This window comes from Carassius gibelio, chromosome B22 (genome assembly GCF_023724105.1).
Source record: "Carassius gibelio isolate Cgi1373 ecotype wild population from Czech Republic chromosome B22, carGib1.2-hapl.c, whole genome shotgun sequence".
Taxonomy (NCBI): Eukaryota; Metazoa; Chordata; class Actinopteri; order Cypriniformes; family Cyprinidae; genus Carassius; species Carassius gibelio.
In genome coordinates this window covers 3179010-3192079 of record NC_068417.1, presented here as the reverse complement: position 1 = coordinate 3192079, position 13070 = coordinate 3179010, and the positions used below count along the sequence as shown (strand labels likewise).

Sequence of the window (13070 nt, the reverse complement as noted above, 5' to 3'; positions counted from 1 at the left end):
TCTGTGCTTTATTAGTTTGGTCTGTTACGATGCTCGGTGTTTGATTACTAATGTCTGTGTAGCACACAGAGGACAAAAACATTCAGCCTTGACTCTTTATCATCAATTGTGTTCAAATTTGCTAAAAGTGTATGAAATTGAACAATACTATATAAATGCAAAATTATAATTCATGAATATATAACTGTTTCCAAATAGCAAAATCCATATCATGGAACAACATAATACTGCTAGTCACTTTCCTACCCACCCCTAATCCCGTGATGATCTGAACCCAGATCATGTTCTCTGTTAGTGGATCAGCATCCAGTGTTTGGTGAATTCTGCTACATAATAATAGGAAGAGCCGGCATCAAAATATCAAAGTTTCTTTTAAATTTACTTTGAAATATTTCTGAAGAATGATTTGTATATTTAAATGTTCAGCTGTTTAAACTTGAACTAGAGCTTTTGGTTACAAACAGTGTTTGATAATCTTTAAATGTTTTGTGATGTAATGCACATTGAATTGATTCCAGCTTCATCTTCTCTTCTGCAGGTTTTTGGGTCCTGCTGCAGATGAAGGCTGTCAGTATGTGACTGGAATTGTGGGTAAAAACCCGTTACTCCTGAGAGAGCTGGATCTGAGTAAACATGAACTAGGAGACACAGGAGTGAATCAGATCTCTGCTCTACTGCAGGATAAACACTGTACACTCAACACACTGAAGTGAGTATCTTACATAATTTCACATGTTACATGACTAGTAATGTTACAGTCCTCTATTTGACGTCTATTTGTCTTCACACTAGGGGTGTAACGATTCACTCGTTTTCTCGATGCATTGATTACAAACCCTGATGATGTTTATGCATCGATCATGAAACATGATTTTTGAATCGTGAATCAACGATTTCAGACAGTAATTGATTTAAAACGCTAAGAAATGAATGAATCGTGATTTCTATAGTGATTAGACGCTTTCAAAATATATACACATTCAATACTACAAGCACAAAATAATGTTGACCTTGAACAATGTTCGTGTCGCTTCTCTCCTTCACGCGCTCCACTGTTTACCGCTTGAGACTGTCTCAGGGTTGCGCTCACGCTCCGTTCGTCTCTGACGCAGCTGATGACGTGTGATCTAGTCTCAGGACTCGTGGCCAGTAATACTAAAGTGAAGTAGCTTTACTTTTCTGTAGTTTGTCAGTGGTTCTCTGAATCTTACCGACGGTGTTACCTGAGCAGTTGAAAGCTGTATTTATTACATGGACGGAGTAGAAATGTAAGTGTCTAAAGCACACGCTCAGTTCCATTGAATGTTAAATGTGTTTTAACAATGCTGATGAACCGAATGTACGAAGGAAACTGTTAAAATAATCACAGCATTAACAACGGCCTTGAAATAAGAGCGCAAGGTTTATCTGATAATCAGATGCATGAATGTAATGTTTGTTGCTTTAGAAACAGACATCTGGCGAGTTTTCTCTAAGGATCATCATTCACTGATGGAGGGGAGAGGTTATAGCATTTTATTTTGTGAAAATGAGATAAAGAAGTTTTCACACTGAAAGAGAAGTGATCTCTCTCTCATAGACGTGCCAGGCTTTATCTGCAGCTAAACAGAATAAAAGCAGAATGAACTGATGAAACGTTAAGAAGAAAAAACACAATAAATACATAACATTTATGAATGATGCATTGCTAATTGACATATAATTTATTATACTTTATCATAAAGTATATTTTCTACCTTATTCTGAGCAGAAAATGTAAATAATAGCTAATTAAATGTAGTAGCCTATATAAAAGAATCATAAAATATCCATTTGGAAAAACTCAGGAAAAAAAATTAGGAAAAAAGATAAATTAAAAATGATTATTGTTGAACAGTGTATTTGATTTCTTACAGCAAATTAAAAGTAATAAAAAAGAAGATATTTCATTGAAAGAAAAGAAAATAAATGGTAATAATTCTGATAATACATAGGCTGCATACATAAAATGATTGTTTTTGACATTTCTGTCACTTCTGTAATGATGGCTAGGCCCCTGGGTGACAAAATGTTAGCTTATGCATAATAGTTTTAAAGCTCTGTTTTTTTAAATCTTGGCTTACATAGATTTTTACGTATGCCATGTAATGCCATACCATCAATTAACTAGCATCTAACATAAAGGCAGCTGTAACTGCCCCCTGACTAAGCATTTAAAGAATTAAGGGGAAGCATTTAAATAATCCTGTGAATGCACTTAAAGAGTGTAGAATCAAATTGTTATAATTGAATCAAATTTAATTGTGAATCGAATCAAATTGTTCTAAATTTGCAAAAATCGTTCTTGATTCGAATCGAAAACCTATGAATCGTGAATCGAATTGAATCACTGCCTACCCAAAGATTCACAGCCCTACTTCACACTTTTCAAAACTATACTTGGTCCCCACCTGAACCAGCACCAAAACATTACAATTCTGCCGAATTCTGGCATTCAGAATGTGTTACCCAAATAAAATTGACAAACAGTAAGTCTTTGAGAAGGGGTTTATCAAGCTAGGTGGTGCATTAGAAAAGGGACTCATCTCCTGTTTCCAAAATGCATCACAAAGTGATGTCAAGGTACAGAAACAAAATAATTAAATTAAAAATAGCACTGGATAGTCTTCAATTTAAAAATGAAATATACAATCAAACCTACATTTATTCAGACACCTTCAACATTTCTCACATTATTACAGTTTTGCTATATATATCAAAAATTATATCTGGTGTCTGAATAATTTTTGGTTTGACTGTTAAAACTACAAAGTAATTCAGTCAAAAGCAGTGAGTGATTTTCATTTTCATTTTCTTGGATTAACATTACAGCAGCCAGTAGCTAAATTAGGCATGTTCCCTTTAAGAGACGATGAACGCATCCAATATAATACACATCCCCTTTTTTCCTTAACTGTTTACTTTCACTTAAGAAATAACTGACAGTTATTCGAGCATAATTTCCAAGGTGGATATTTTGACATATATTTTGTATGTATTTGTCGGCACAAGAGCAAAAATAAGCAAATTCGATGTTCAAGTGTTTTGAGACGCCTTTCTCTGCGTGAGCCCTGAACACCAGAACACCGCGAGTACTGAATTGGGTTCTTTCACATCTTTTTGTTTATTCAAACTGCGATTTGTATTTGTTCGTTCAGGTGCAGGAGGGACTTTGAGGAGAACTTCGCAGAAGAGAACTCGGTTCAGTGTCGCTGTCCGTGATACATGACTCTCTCTCACTCTCTCAGCACCGAACACAGCGCGAGTGACCAGTTACTCTGTTCAGCTTTTCCACGTCTTGTGTTTGCATGCTTTAATGTTTAAATCGACAAGCGGCAAGGCTTAAAAACATGTGAAAAAGATAAGCTTTCATGACGATGCGCAGCAGTGGCCCATCAACTCTCCTGAGCATCTTTTTAGGCTGGCCTCAGCCAGTTGGTTATATAAAATATCAAGGTGAAAGTCATCATAGCTCGCTTAGTATAGACCCAGCTATATACATACATACATACATACATACACTGTGTGCAGAATTATTAGGCAAATTAGTATTTTGACCACATCATCCTCTTTATGCATGTTGTCTTACTCGAAGCTGTATAGGCTCGAAAGCCTACTACCAATTAAGCATATTAGGTGATGTACATCTCAGTAATGAGAAGGGGTGTGGTTTAATGACATCAACACCCTATATCAGGTGTGCATAATTATTAGGCAACTTCCTTTCCTTTGGCAAAATGGGTCAAAAGAAGGACTTGACAGGCTCCGAAAAGTAAAAAATAGTGAGATATCTTGCAGAGGGATGCAGCACTCTTAAAATTGCCAAGCTTCTGAAGCGTGATCATCGAACAATCAAGCATTTAATTCAAAATAGCCAACAGGGTCGCAAGAAGCGTGTGGAAAAACCAAGGCGCAAAATAACTGCCCGTGAACTGAGAAAAGTCAAGCGTACAGCTGCCAAGATGCCACTTGCCACCAGTTTTGCCATATTTCAGAGCTGCAACATCACTGGAGTGCCCAAAAGCACAAGGTGTGCAATACTCAGAGACATGGCCAAGGTAAGAAAGGCTGAAAAATGACCACCACTGAACAAGACACACATGCTGAAACGTCAAGACTGGGCAAAGAAATATCTCAAGACTGATTTTTCTAAGGTTTTATGGACTGATGAAATGAGAGTGAGTCTTGATGGGCCCGTGGCTGGATCGGTAAAGGGCAGAGAGCTCCAGTTTGACTCAGACGCCAGCAAGTTGGAGGTGGAGTACGGGTTTGGGCTGCTATCATCAAAGATGAGCTTGTGGGGCCTTTTCGGGTTGAGGATGGAGTCAAGCTCAACTCCCAGTCCTACTGCCAGTTTCTGGAAGACACCTTCTTCAAGCAGTGGTACAGGAAGAAGTCTGCATCCTTCAAGAAAAACATGATTTTCATGCAGGACAATGCTCCATCACACGCGTCCAAGTACTCCACAGCGTGGCTGGCACCTGATCTGAACCCCATAGAGAACCTGTGGTCCATCATGAAATGTGAGATTTACAAGGAGGGAAAACAGTACACCTCTCTGAACAGTGTCTGGGAGGCTGTGGTTGCTGCTGCACGCAATGTTGATGGTGAACAGATCAAAACACTGACAGAATCCATGAATGGCAGGCTTTTGAGTGTCCTTGCAAAGAAACGTGGCTATATTGGTCACTGATTTGTTTTTGTTTTGTTTTTGAATGTCAAAAATGTATATTTGTGAATGTTGAGATGTTATATTGGTTTCACTGCTGAAAATAAATAATTGAAATGGGTATATATTTGTTTTTTGTTAAGTTGCCTAATAATTATGCACAGTAATAGTCACCTGCACACACAGATATCCTCCTAAAATAGCTACAACTAAAAACAAACTAAAAACTACTTCCAAAAATATTCAGCTTTGATATTAATGAGTTTTTGGAATCATTGAGAACATGGTTGTTGTTCAATAATAAAATTATTCCTCAAAAATACAACTTGCCTAATAATTCTGCACTCCCTGTACATACATACACACATGTAAGCATATAAATATAGTGCCATTTGCACTTCTGATTAGATGCTAACTGAATTTAATTGTCTCTGTGTTTACTCTGCACAATGGCAAAGTTGAATCTAATCTTATTACTGGTGTGCAACTTTTGTGACAACAGAACTGTTCACAACTGCTTTTAGTTTAATGTTAGTATTTTATAAATTGTAAAAGTTCTAATTAAATGGCACCTATTGTGCAAAATCTACTTTTACATGCTGTTAAAAATCTACCCACTCCTTGTTTTTAAACCTCAATTAAATCAAATCAGTCTTATTAGACCAGCTGTTCTGATATTCTGAGCAGTGTGATGTCATTGTTTAGGCTCCGCCTAAAATGTCAAAGTTACTAATGGATGCTAACATTGTCATCTATGATGTGCAACATAAACACCCACTGCTACAATCTCAGAAAAAGTAGTCTGGTATGGAGTCAAAATAATGCTATATATATATATATGCAAAAAATAAAGTTATTCAAACGAAAATTTAAGTATTCAGGAAAATAATTTTGCTTTTTGCAATCAAAAATAAATAATTGCAAAAGAAAATAAATATTGGGAGAAAAAAATGAAGTGTTGCGTTAACCAATCAGGAGCCTGCTAGGAGTCACTCATTCAACATGTAGGAACGACTGATGCTGTCAGTGAGCAGTCAGCTGGAGCTATATGACAAAAGTTCATATTTCTATAGAGACAGGAATAAAAAGGACCTATATACATAAAACATATTAATATATAAATTGAATAAAGGCAAAAGATAAGAAACATTTTGTTTTACCCCAAACTAATTATATTTTATCTTGAACCACTAGCCAGCGGCAAATGTCAGAAGGTCTAGCCGAGGTGAGGCTGCTCTCGGCGGATACATGAGGACTGAGCTCCCACTGATTGCATGGTTGAAAAATTTGAACTTTGGCGTCAATTCGTGCCGCGTTAACCAATCAGGAGCCTGCTAGGAGTCACTCATTCAACTTAGCCCCCCCCCCCCCCCCCCCCGACACGAATTCGTGTCTGTTGAGAAGTTAATTTCACGCGCGAATTAAGCAAATTATCTCAAAATGTTCAAACGGCAAATTGGACGCAGTAGACGCAAATTTGACGCTCTATTCGCGTTTATTTTGAAATTTGACCAATGTTTTGATAAAACATTGTTGAAATGACAGTTAATTAGTAATTTATGTCAGGAGTTTAATTAATTGTTTATTTATTTGGATCCCCATTACTGTTACCTTGTTTTTTTCCTGGGGCCCATAAAAGTGCTGAAATGCATGTACAGTTAAAATAAACAAAACCTTGCAGAAGGAACCACTAACACACCTGAGCTCACCTGACGCGTAACATGTCCGTGACAATACCCACTAAAAACCAATTTATATACAAAAGATTTTGGATTGTTTTTAAATAGAGCATTGTGCATATACTGTAACAGAGAAGACTTATATTAAGTTTGTCCTCCATCTTTAGCCAGCCCAATACATTTAGTTTATTGAGAGCTAATTTATTAAGTTTTACCCAATTTGTAATGGCATTAAGTTCATTCTGCAAGGTACGACTTATGTCAGTTATTGTAGGTGATGCATAAATCATTGTAGCATCATCTGCATACAGTACAACATCTGCTCTTGAAACAGCATGTGACAAATTATTGACAAACACAGAAAACAACAATGGACCCAAACAGCTGCCCTGAGGAATACCGCATGACAACTGCTTACAATCAGAAAAGCTCCAGTTGAAAAATACCCGCTGACTTCTACCAGAGAGATAACTGCATATGAAGGACACAGACTGATGTGAAAACCCATAGCACTTAAGCTTAGACAGTAAAATGTCATGGTCAATAACATCAAAAGCTGCTGTGAAATCCAGCAGCACAGCACCCACAAGCTTTTTATCATCCATAAAAGTTAGCTACTGGTTTACCATTTGTACCAATGCAGTGTTAGTGGAGTGTCCTGGCTTATAAGCATGCTGTGAATTGGAGAGCAAATTATTTGATACAAAGTACTGCATCATTTGATTTAAAAAGTAACTTTTAAAATATTTTGCTCAATATACAGTAGGTAGAATGTTAATTGGTCTACAATTCGATTCAGTGAGACCTAATCTATCATCTTTCACTAAAGGTATAATTTTAGACTGCTTCCAAATTTCCTGGAAACACCCCACTTATCACAGATATATTAAAAATGTGACTAATAGGCTTGCATAAGGTATTAGCAACAGTATTAAAAATTTTGCCATCCAAGTGATCTATACCTGCAGTTTTTTCCTCCGGGAGAGAGAGCAACATCTTTTCAACAATTTCCTCTTTAAATGTACCAAATGTCAATGAACAAGAACAAGATTTATTCCTCATAATGTTATTCACATTACTACAAGGTGAATCCTTAGGGTATGATAACATACTAGATATTAGAACATTTTGTTTTTTTACACATTATTTCATTTATAACTTCCACAATTCCTTGCTATTATTTGATGAGTTACTAATCTTTTGGCTAAAATATATTTTCTTTTTTAATCTATTTAACTTTATTCTATTTCACTTTATTTATCAACTTACAATAATACCTTTCATCCATATCACTTTTAGATTTTAGAGTTTCAGCTTTGGCATTATCCCTTTCCCTCATTATAGATTTTAGCTCGGCATCTAACCACGGAGCATTATTGATATTTATCGACCCTTTTCCAATTGGTGCATGTTTGTCAACTAGTTTCACAAACCTATCCATAAAAATACAAAAAGAATCATTAACATCCTCCTCGTCAAAAAAAAAAAAAAAAAACGCTGACCAAGTGGACATTTCAACACCTTCCACAAACGCATTAGGATCGGACGTTTTATAAGACCTACGATAGACAATACTTGCACCAAATTTAGGCAATTTAGTTTTCTTTGTTGTGATGATTAAATTATGATCACTGCATCCTACTCCAACTGAGATGACATGTGAACACAACTCATACACATTTGTAAAAATGTGGTCAATGCATGTTGATTTAAATTTACCATTCAAAGAAATTCTTGTGGGTTGTGTAACAATCTGCTTAAGGTTAGAAGCATTAGTTATAGTAATCATCTTTCTACGTAAATAACACTTCTTTGAAAACCAGTCAATGTTGAAATCCCCCCCAAAAAAGATATCTTTGGTTTGAGCAGATGCCTTCTCAATGTTATCACATATCTTTTCCAAGTAATCTACATTTGAACTGGGAGGACGGTAACAGCAGCCCACTAAAATGGGTTTGTTAAACTGAATATTTAACTGTAACCATATCATTTTAATATCGCTGCCCATCAAATCTTCCCTTGGAGTGACTGCAATATCTTCGCTAAAATAGAATGCAACACCCCCACCATTTTGATTTCTATCTTTTCTAAATAGTCTGTACCCCTCAACAGCTAGCTGTGAATTATCAAAACTGCGGTCTAAGTGTGTTTCTGATAAGGCCAATCATGTTTATCATGTTTGTTTTGTGATCGTGCTGGTTCCAGTGACTTATCTATTAGTAGTTTTCTGATAACTTCTTTGTTGGTGAAATGATGGAGTTGTGTGACGTTGTTCCAGAGAGGCGTGTAAACGGTGTTTTAATGAAGCGCTGAGGAGTTTCTGACCCAACGGATTACATAATCAGAGAGAAGCCTATTTATTTTGGTTTGAATATTTTCATTTCATTTCAGTAGTCATATTTCTCAAATCTGTGAGGCACAAGCTGAGTTTCAGCGTCCTCCAGTTCACATCAATGCAAGTGATCGTCCCAGCACCTCATTACAGTGTCTGCTATATATTTGCTTCTTATTTATTAAATACGGGCAACTGATTGATAAAACATTGATCAAAATTAAGATATTAATTGGAACGATCAAGTCACTGGACAGAGCAGAGCGAATGCATTTACGTTGTAGTGATGTGCAGACCAGAATCAATTTGAACACAAATACACAGCAGTCAGGACTTTTATTTTAGACAATATGATCAGTTTTAGACGAAAGATGAAATAAGAATTATATGACAGAAATAAAAAATAGGAAAGATTTTAACACCTTTCACACAAAGTTGTGGGGAATTAAAACTTTGTTGTATTTCTATCAAAAATCAGGAGAAATTGTACATAAATCATGAGAAGTGTCAATTATTTGATTAAATGAACAACTTGTTTGTTTTTCTGTTTTGAAGACCAAATTGTGGAAAATTATCCAAAGATGTTCAGACACTGTTCCTCTGTTTTTTGTTTTATCAAGACATTGTGACTTTATTAAATAGTTTTCTTCTATCTTCTCTCTTTCTCTCAATGTAGATTAAGATGCTGTTATTTAATAGATGAAGGTTGTTCTGCTGTGACTTCATGAACATAACGTGTCATTGTGTTTTCTCTTTCTGTCTTCAGTCTGTATAGATGCAGTATTACAGAGAAACAGTGTCTCATCCTGACTTCAGCTCTGAAATCAAACCCATCACACCTGAGAGAACTGAACCTGAGCGGGAATAAACTACTAGGAGACTCTGGAGTGAAACACCTCAGTGATCTACTGATGAACACACAATTCAAGCTGGAGAAACTAGAGTTAGTATCATTATACTCTACAGCAGTTACAGTCAGATTAAAGTTTACTGTTTACTTTCAGGAAAAGAAAAGGAAAGGATGTGACGTGTGGCCAAATATAGTGTCCCATACTCTGAACATCTGCATTTAACACACACACACACACACACTCTCTCTCACACACACACACCTGTGGCGCTGAGGAACAGTTTTGCAATTTTGATTGCAACTGAAGGTTATAATTGTGGGAAATTAAAATGCAAGAATTGCAGATTACGTTCACCAATATATAACTTTACCCAGCTTTACTGTGAAAAGAGTCAATTCAGGTCAAAAATGTCTGTAGTGCATCTTTTTATTTTCTTCATTTTAGAACATGTACTTCTATGACAATCTGTGTTATAATGAAGAATAACATATTTTTCTAATAGACTTTCAGACTGCAGTATCAGTGAAGAAGGCTATAAAGCTCTGTTTTCAGCTCTGAGATCAAATCCTTCACACCTGATAGAGCTGGATCTCACAGGAAATTATCCTGGAGAATCAGGAGTGAAGCTGCTCAGTGATTTACTACAGGATCCAAACTGTCAACTCAAGACTCTGAGGTGAGACCTGATGAAATAATGCTGAATAAATGATACACATTTGAGTTATTTATATTATATTTTTCTAATAATTTAACGGCCTCGAGTCAATTATTTAGCTTATACTGCGGTTGCCACACCTAAAGACATCAATCAGATGATAGATTTAAAGGGATTCATCTGGTTTTTGTACTTGAATCACTGTTGTGAGTAGGATTATTTGTTCCGCATCTCATCCAATGCCTCTTTTGCTGAATCCAAAACATGATTTTAAAGCTGGTAATGGAGGCTTGAGTCTTTGATAGCATTCTAATGCAGTTATTAATGAAGTTATTTAAAAGAGAGGGAGAGAGACAGAGACGCACAGAGAGAGAGAGGGAGAGAGAGAGCTTGTGTGAATTAGGCTTCCTCTGTGCTTCCCTCAACAGTGTTCTGCAGCAGTGTCTCTAAACAGCTGTTATTACCTCGCTAATGAGAAATGTCATGTGTGTTTACTTCCAGAAAATCATCTGTCATGATGTTGTTTTTACATTTACATTTATTCATTTAGCTGACGCTTTTTATCCAAAGCAACTTACAATTGCTATATATGTCAGAGGTCGCACGCCTCTGGAGCAACTAAGGGTTAAGTGTCTTGCTCATGGACACATTGGTGTCTCACAGTGGATTCGAACCCGGGTCTCCCACACCACAGACGTGTGTCTTATCCACTGGACTGGGGTGGTGTTAGCGCAGTCCGGTAACTACTGTTATAACAGCTTTACTATATGTGAAGTGATATGAACTGTAATGAGGTCAAGAGAGCTGCCTGGAACTACGTTCACCATGCGTTAATCAGACATTTTGGGTCACTAGATGTGCTGGTGTTTAGTAGTTTGGTTCCTCGATAGTTAACATTTATAATTGTGTTATTGTGGACATTTCTCATGAAAAACATATTCAGTGTGATTTATTATCCTGATTGTTTAAATATTACTGAATGCACTGTACATTAATTTCCATCAAGCTCAGATTCACAACACTGTAGATCTACTACAGCAGATCAATCACAGACCACAAACATGTGATGTGTGTCAGGAGAGGATCCGTGATAATTGTGCATAGACAGGCATCAGTTAAATAAAACTATCCAGAGTAGTGGTGGGCGATATGAGCTAAAATTCATATCACAATATTTTACACTGTCCAGGAGATATCGATATTATATTGTGATACTTTCCCTCATTATAGATTTTAGCTCGGCATCTAACCACGGAGCATTATTGATATTTATCGACCCTTTTCCAATTGGTGCATGTTTGTCAACTAGTTTCACAAACCTATCCATAAAAATACAAAAAGAATCATTAACATCCTCCTCGTCAAAAAAAAAAAAAAAACGCTGACCAAGTGGACATTTCAACACCTTCCACAAACGCATTAGGATCGGACGTTTTATAAGACCTACGATAGACAATACTTGCACCAAATTTAGGCAATTTAGTTTTCTTTGTTGTGATGATTAAATTATGATCACTGCATCCTACTCCAACTGAGATGACATGTGAACACAACTCATACACATTTGTAAAAATGTGGTCAATGCATGTTGATTTAAATTTACCATTCAAAGAAATTCTTGTGGGTTGTGTAACAATCTGCTTAAGGTTAGAAGCATTAGTTATAGTAATCATCTTTCTACGTAAATAACACTTCTTTGAAAACCAGTCAATGTTGAAATCCCCCCCAAAAAAGATATCTTTGGTTTGAGCAGATGCCTTCTCAATGTTATCACATATCTTTTCCAAGTAATCTACATTTGAACTGGGAGGACGGTAACAGCAGCCCACTAAAATGGGTTTGTTAAACTGAATATTTAACTGTAACCATATCATTTTAATATCGCTGCCCATCAAATCTTCCCTTGGAGTGACTGCAATATCTTCGCTAAAATAGAATGCAACACCCCCACCATTTTGATTTCTATCTTTTCTAAATAGTCTGTACCCCTCAACAGCTAGCTGTGAATTATCAAAACTGCGGTCTAAGTGTGTTTCTGATAAGGCCAATCATGTTTATCATGTTTGTTTTGTGATCGTGCTGGTTCCAGTGACTTATCTATTAGTAGTTTTCTGATAACTTCTTTGTTGGTGAAATGATGGAGTTGTGTGACGTTGTTCCAGAGAGGCGTGTAAACGGTGTTTTAATGAAGCGCTGAGGAGTTTCTGACCCAACGGATTACATAATCAGAGAGAAGCCTATTTATTTTGGTTTGAATATTTTCATTTCATTTCAGTAGTCATATTTCTCAAATCTGTGAGGCACAAGCTGAGTTTCAGCGTCCTCCAGTTCACATCAATGCAAGTGATCGTCCCAGCACCTCATTACAGTGTCTGCTATATATTTGCTTCTTATTTATTAAATACGGGCAACTGATTGATAAAACATTGATCAAAATTAAGATATTAATTGGAACGATCAAGTCACTGGACAGAGCAGAGCGAATGCATTTACGTTGTAGTGATGTGCAGACCAGAATCAATTTAAACACAAATACACAGCAGTCAGGACTTTTATTTTAGACAATATGATCAGTTTTAGACGAAAGATGAAATAAGAATTATATGACAGAAATAAAAAATAGGAAAGATTTTAACACCTTTCACACAAAGTTGTGGGGAATTAAAACTTTGTTGTATTTCTATCAAAAATCAGGAGAAATTGTACATAAATCATGAGAAGTGTCAATTATTTGATTAAATGAACAACTTGTTTGTTTTTCTGTTTTGAAGACCAAATTGTGGAAAATTATCCAAAGATGTTCAGACACTCTTCCTCTGTTTTTTGTTTTATCAAGACATTGTGACTTTATTAAATAGTTTTCTTC

General features: G+C 36.2%; 1 protein-coding gene and 1 long non-coding RNA gene across 2 annotated transcripts in view; one reads left to right on the top strand and one right to left on the bottom strand.

The window, feature by feature from the left end:
* Positions 1-13070, top strand: part of LOC127987559 (uncharacterized) — a 1718354-nt gene that overhangs the window by 535793 nt on the left and 1169491 nt on the right. The window contains exons 37-38 of the mRNA XM_052589927.1: positions 539-709; positions 9465-9641. Of these exons, the coding sequence (XP_052445887.1) occupies positions 539-709; positions 9465-9641 (348 nt within the window). The remainder of the gene's footprint in view (positions 1-538; positions 710-9464; positions 9642-13070) is intronic.
* LOC127987654 (uncharacterized) overlaps positions 1-13070 on the bottom strand; it is a 193763-nt gene that overhangs the window by 46291 nt on the left and 134402 nt on the right. The gene's annotated exons all lie outside the window — the stretch shown is intronic.